The sequence below is a fragment of the Ostrinia nubilalis genome, chromosome 18 (assembly GCF_963855985.1).
Source record: "Ostrinia nubilalis chromosome 18, ilOstNubi1.1, whole genome shotgun sequence".
Taxonomy (NCBI): Eukaryota; Metazoa; Arthropoda; class Insecta; order Lepidoptera; family Crambidae; genus Ostrinia; species Ostrinia nubilalis.
The window spans coordinates 4,075,774-4,082,981 of NC_087105.1; the positions used below are offsets into that span (position 1 = coordinate 4,075,774).

At 33.6% G+C, this 7,208-nt stretch overlaps 1 protein-coding gene across 1 annotated transcript; it reads right to left on the reverse strand.

Annotated features, from left to right (window-relative positions):
* Nucleotides 1-4,199: 4,199 nt before the first annotated feature.
* LOC135080533 (mRNA export factor Gle1) lies at nucleotides 4,200-6,961 on the reverse strand. Its single transcript, XM_063975178.1, has one exon. The coding sequence runs from the start codon at nucleotides 6,884-6,886 to the stop codon at nucleotides 4,946-4,948; it is 1,941 nt and encodes a 646-aa protein (XP_063831248.1). The 5' UTR covers nucleotides 6,887-6,961; the 3' UTR covers nucleotides 4,200-4,945.
* Between the last annotated feature and the right edge of the window lie 247 nt (nucleotides 6,962-7,208).

The following is a 7,208-nucleotide window of genomic DNA, read 5'->3' on the forward strand; positions in this document are numbered from 1 at the left end:
ACTCATGGGAGTTTATGCAGAGGTCGCTAGAGTTTGACTTTGAGCTTTGTTTATAGTCATTACGAAGCAGATTTTGATGGGAAACTGCACTGTCTTGAATTCGAAAGGGTAATTTGACGGTGTTAGGGGAATTCTAGGAATAAATGCAGAGCCTCCTCATTGAAATTGAGACATTTCAATTTGAGATTTCACTTGACATTGATTGCAATCTGACATGGAGTTTTCAAACATTTGTAAAAATAAAAAGTAATTAAATCAAAAGCAGTAAGACTCCCAAAATAACTTTCTACCCCTTTTACACGTTTGTCATAAATTATAATATTAAGGAATTGTTAAGCAAAATTTCAAGTAGATTGAACCAAATAATCACTGTCCCATACAAACTTTGCCCCCTTATTTCACCCCCTTCATTTCTTGACCCCATTTCGGAAAATCGGATGCCTACGTCATACAAAGAACACACCTTCCAACTTTCAGGTCTCTACGATATCCGTCAGTCATTTAGGACTAAGCATTTTTATTAGTTGTCCAATACTCTATCGTTCCAGGTATGTCATTGACAGGAGGGCGCTACTATCTTAATGGGTTATTTATTAGTCCCAACTTTATACCACTTGACATTTCAGAATCGTTTGACTTTAGATACCTAAGCGATTTGATATTCAGAGTCCCTTAATGAAATCAAGTTCTAAAATAACTTGAGGTGTTGTACCCGATCAAGCTTTTCATTGCAGGACAGTTAAATAGTTTTATTATTAGTTTCTTCTTTAAGTCTTGATTTGTCAGAGTAGGTAAAGGCTCCATGAGAGCAAAATTTAGCTTTATAATAGTTTTTAATTTTTTTCTTGAAATATTTGACGCCTTGTAATCTCTCGTTAATATAGGTCCACACAAATAAAGAATGTTTGACTTCGACTTTAATAATTATGCTCTTACATAATTAGAATAATATAAGAATAAGAGATTTTCGGTTTTTATATAAGGTGTTATTTTTTTAACTGATCATATTTTACCAACACATCCTATTACCCCCTATTGGTTTAGTAGTAGTTTCGCACGATTTTCCTTCGCACGAATATGCGAAACGTCCCCTTTCAATAATAATTTTTTTTTAGTAGGCGTTTCGCCCGGATGTATTAGAAGTATTAAAATCGCGTGCGAATCGACTCTTTTTTGAACTAATAGTATGCGATTACTAGTTCTCAAAGGGGTCGATTCGCACCCGTTCGATTGTGAAAACCAAACTAATATATTTACTGTAAGTAAATGCTAAATAGTAAATATTAGTTTGGATTGTGAATATCCTATCCTACTATAATATTATAAAGGCGAAAGTTCGGATGTCTGGATGTCATGATGTCTGGATGTTTGTTACTCTTTCACGCAAAAATTACTGTACGGATTTTGTTGAAACTTTATAGTATTATTGTTTATAACCCAGATTAACATATAGGCTAACTTATGACGATATGTGACAAATAAATTTCAATAAATAAATAAGACGTGTCTAAAAAGCGAACTCTACCTATCGTCATTGGTTAAAATCTACAGCGCTGGACAAACTACTGTATGACGTTCGTAAATACAGTGTGAGTCACGTTAAAGTGTACATATGAAAATAGATGAAACTAGACCTATTTTTATCGACAAAAAAGAGGTCAATTTTTTTTTTTAATTTTTTTTTTATTTTTTATAGATTTTTTTTTCTTTCAATTACTTATTGTAAAGAAAACGTAATAACTTTTAAACTAAGCGGTATATCCTGATAAAATAAAAACAGTAATAATGCTAAATAACAGGCGATACTAAAAAATACATAAAATACACAAAAAATGCCAACAAATAATAAAGAATGACACTTTTTGAAAAAAATCTGCTTTTAAATTCGTGTTTTTTTGGTGATTTGATAAATTTCTCCTAAAAATGCCCCTATAACAGGCGGTTTTTATTACTTTTTATTATTCTCTATCGTATTATCTTTGTAAAACCAAAAATCGCATGTCTCTATCCCTATCACAACATTTGCTATGATCGTTTGAACAAAGGCCTGCCACAACATTATTCTCCGCTACAGGTAGAGACAATTTTAATTTTAATTTTAGTTAAAATTAAAATTATTATTAATTGCTTATTTTACTTCGAAATCTTTTGTTTTTATTTGAAATCTAACTTGTCTTTATCAAAATTACAAATCTAGAGCCATTTTCAGTATCGTTATTAACGAAGCTTTGAATGGCGCGCCCGGAGAGGCTTAGTTCAAACGATCATTGCAAACGTTGTGATAGGGATAGAGACATGTGATTTTTGGTTTTACGAAGGTAATACGATAGAAAATAATACAAAGTAATAAAAACCACCGGTTATAGGGGCACTTTTTGGAGAAATTTATCAAATAACCAAAAAAACAAGAATTTAAAAGCAGATTTTGTACAAAACGTATCATTTTTTATTATTTGTTGGCCTTTTTTGTGTATTTTATGTATTTTTTATGTATTGCCTGTTATTTAGCATTATTACTGTTTTTATTTTATCAGGATATACCGCTTAGTTTAAAAGTTATTACGTTTTCTTTACAATAAGTAATTGGAAGAAAAAAAATTCTATAAAAAATTAAAAAAAAATCTCAAAAATTTTTTGACCTCTTTTTTGTCGATAAAAATAGGTCTAGTTTCATCTTTTTTCATATGTACACTTTAACGTGACTCACACTGTATTCATTCGGGGGAAGCCGTGAAACGCCATCTATCAACATGATATCTAACGGGGGTAAAACGAGGTCCACGCGAACGAAGTCGCGGGCGGCCGCTAGTTTATAATAGGTAGCTTTCCCTCCGCAACCTTATTGGTATTCCATGTATGTGTCTTTTAACTGATTTCTGTTAAACATTTCATGTAAAATTTGTCCAGTTATAACTCCATTTACATCTGCATCTGTAAACAAGGGTTCATGTTCTCCAGCCCAGATGCCGAGTAAACAGAATCGTCTTTCAGTGACGTGCAGCTGCCCCTATATTTGACCCTCTGACCTAATTTTTTATTATTTATTTGTATCAGTGTGCTCTTCTAATAAGTGTAAGACGATTGTATGTAGGTACTATTAATATGTAATTTTAACTCATTGGTTTTGTCTCATATTTAAGGAATTTACTATGTATCATGAGTAGAGTCTTCGTTTAAATGGATGCGAACGATTTAAATTTCAATAGGTAGACAAAATTGATAATTCTTAATTATCAAATATTTTAGCTTTCTCCAGTAACACTGATATTATTATACTGTGACTCATCAAAGTCATCATTGTCAAAAATATTGACAAATCGCGAACTGTCACGTCCAAAAAACTGACACGCGTCCGTCCTCCGTAAGCGCCACCGCGCGACTGATTGAGATTGTCCAAGCCGTCATGGACGATTTTTTCCACATTTTTTAACATAGTAACTAAATAAGACGCAATATAAAAATTCCATCCGTTAAAAGCCCTCAAGTTATTTCTGAACTTTAGTTTAGTAAAAGATTTAGAATCTCAAATCGCTTATTTTAAAAATAAAACCATAATTAGAAAACGAATAGAGGTAACTTTGGGAATTTATTCTATCGAGTCAACTTCATCAAATCGTGTTTCCATCCGTTAATAGCCCTAGAAAATATCCTCAACTATGCCCAATAAAAATCTTAGCCTTTAATTTTACTGTTTAGTACCTCAAAAATGAAAAATGAAAACCTCATTTTCGCCATTTTCTCTGCTACCCGGCCTTAAGCTCAGAGCTCTGGGGATAAAAGGGACCCCCAGCCCGCGCACAAAATGTCTCTGTAGATTTAATAATTACGAGATGAGTCTATTCTCTTCTCGCGTTGTAGTTTTCTCCTACTTCAAAATGGTAGGTAGGTACCTACTTACTAACAGAAAGTAGTCCATTTGGGATAAAATCTCAGAAACTATTATGTCTACCTACGGCACAGTTCTAGTCTCATTATAGCTTTATTTAGCCCTTTCTCGATTTATTTTTGAAAAAGTTGCGGCGCCAAGTCTATGACTCAGAACTACCATGTAATCCTGGTCACAGCAAAAACAGCAGGAATCAGTGTATAATGTACCTGAGTAGGCAGGAGGTCTGCGTGTAACAGAATTTAAATAAAAATAAAGCAAAACCAGATTATGGAGTAAACAAAATCTTTACTGACAATTAAACATTTTCAAGTTATCAAAAATTAATTTTATTATGTCCGCTAGCTTTACTTATGAAAGAAGAATATTTTTAAAAGCTTATAACAAACATTCCTTAGATTAAAATTAATGAGTATCACATGATTTCATGAAATTACCTATGTCCATATCTGCTGTGGCACTAACCAACAAACTTTAAATAATTATTATTCTACTAAAATACATAGAGATTAGATTAAGGAAAAATCTAAAGAAAAACCACAAACCAGAATTTGAATCACAAATAAAATAAACATCAAGATAATAGTTTTTTTGTAGAATTCTTAGATCAATATTGTGGTAAAAGTTGGTACTATATTTTTTATGTTATTTTTTTACAAATACATACTTGCTCTTATATTACTAGTTTAAAGATTGCTATTATTAAAATAGTTGAAAGTTGAGCAGTAAACAACACATAAAAAGATGTAACAAAACATTCAGAAAAATATTCCACCCGCAAAGCTTTTCACAGATGGCGCTAGCGTCGGTCCGTGCAGGTTTATAGGTTTGACCTTTATAACTTTGTGTTAGATTACTTACAGATGCTATTTATTTTATACAGTGAATAAGAATAAAATCAAGATTTCTAAAATGCTATCTACAAAATGTATGTGATCACTGGCAATGACTTGATCGACGATGCGCCACCTAGCGAAATAAACTCACAGTTAAGATTCCCATTGAATTCATTCATATTGTAGGGCCATGCAGCAGGAACAAGTAAAATACATTAACTGCCTACCAAGTATTAGGAGGCAAAAGTCCACTTGGTGGTGAAATTTGTCCTGTTTTAAGTACATTTTGCAAAAATACTTCCAATCTTGTTTTTGGACCTCCTTCATCTATGTCTTGTAATATGGCCAAGTAGTCTGTAGTTATTAGCTTTATAACTTTAACAAATTGTTTGCCATAATTTTTGAAAAATTCAGATCCACAAACAGAAAAGAAATCATGCAACAATGTAGCACATATGTCCGGTTCAGGTCTCAAATTGATAAAGGAAGCAAGCCATCTCCATGCGTAACATATTCCATGTGGATTTACTGTATTTATAAATCTAGGTGTCAGAGCAATCCAGATTGCACAGTTGAGCCGAAAGATTCCTGACATTCTCTTTAAAAATTTATCCTGTTTTTCTACCACTCCTTCCTCATTGTATGTGTAGCCTCTTGATAAGTAGAATTCTTTATCTGTTTGTCCTTCCTTCTGTGGCAAAAACATGGGCACTAGGTAAGGACATTGTCTATAAAAATTGGCTTCTAGAAGCTTGCCAAATATTGGAAATTGAGACCACAGAGCAGCTGTAACAGCAGCAAGAGGGAAGGCAGCTTCAGGGTTGCTTGAAACCAGTAGATCACCTTGCCTTACAATCTTCTTGGCCAATAGAGCAGTACAGTAATAAAGGCCTTGAGGGTGTTGGGTGGCTGTGACATAAGTATCTAAGACCTGAACCCTTTCTCCTTTCAATAACTTATAAAGTTTGTCATATTTATCACGAATGTGCGATCCACTTACAGATGACAATGCATTCACAGGTGTGTTAACAGCTTTTTGACAGTCAAACCTGAATTTTTTCATGTTTGTATTTTCTAATAAATCTTTGTATTGGCTTTCATAAGACTCCAGAAATGTTTTCAGTTCTTCATAATTGCTGTAGTTTTTGGAAGAATAAAACATTGGCTTGGTAGACTTTTTGGAAGATGCGGCTGCTTGTTTCTGTGCCTGTGCTATTTCAACTGCTTTTTGTTCTTCTGCTTTCTTCATCTCCTGTTCCTTCTTCTTTGCTTCCTCTAATTCTTTTAATTTTTGGATTTCCTGCTTTTTATGCAAATCAAGGTCAGCAAATATTTTCTTTTTGATATTTTCTACATTAACAGATAATACTTCAGCTTGTTTGACTTCTTTGTCTGTAATGGAGCCACTTTTACAGCTCTCCATTATGGAGTTAATAGTGCTTATTACTGCATTGATGGCAGTAATATACTTATCGCAGATAACTTTTGCAAGTGGTTCAGTCTGCAATAAATTTGTCAGTTCATTATAACATATGCATATTTTGGTGTGGCTGTCTGTAATAGACGCAAATCGAGCAGTTGCTCTATTTTGTTCTTCTAATATCCTGTTCATATTTTCCATATTTTGTTTTTTAAGGATTTGGCTTTGTAGTTCATCTTGTTTCGCCTGTTCAAGCAAAGATGAATTGTCATTATCCTGTAGACTTTTCAACAGCTCCATTTTTCGCACTCTGCCCTCCAAGGTTCGGCGGTTGCATTCATCACTTAGTTTGATGGAAAATTTTTTCATTGCATCAGCACGGTTTGTAATCATTTGCTCAATCAAATCATTGAATAATTCTTCTGCACTTTCTTTTAGTTTGTTATCATAGTTCTTCATGAGAAGAGTGAACCGAAGATCTTCGCGCACTTTATCTTCAACCAGACTCTCGTCAAATGTTTCTATATTTTTCGGGGCGTCTTCAATAACTATCTCTTGCTTTTTGATGGGACTGTTTGGCCCTATAGTTACCTCTTTTACCAGAGGACTCATTTCTGCAGCTTTCGTGAGCGCCGATATACGAAGTCTTGAAAAATCTGCTAGTTGGTCAGAAATACTACTATCACAATTCTTGTAACTGCCATTTAAAGATAAATCTTGAAGTGAATCGTATGTTTGATCCATTTTTGTCCTTATAATTAAGATGTTTATAAAATTTATCAAGCTTTCAACATTAACAACATAACCTCAAAGCAGATAGCAGAAGACGGTTGGCTGACGTTAATGACAGTTTCTTTTTTTTCTGCACTGGCAGGCAGCCATCATGCCTAGGCATAGGCATAAACATATTTGAGGCGGAACTTGGTTCATCAAACAAAGGTCGCGCAGCCAGAGTTGAGGCGACCAACACAAAGATTTATATCTGTAAACGCTTGTTGTATGTACTGATATCTTGCAGTGTTCTGTATTCAAATATTATATTCATGTGAGTGTGTTCGCCTCAACT

Excerpts from the sequence above, each read along its gene's own strand:
- LOC135080533 (XM_063975178.1), bottom strand. The coding sequence starts at position 6,886 with ATGGATCAAACATACGATTCACTTCAAGATTTATCTTTAAATGGCAGT.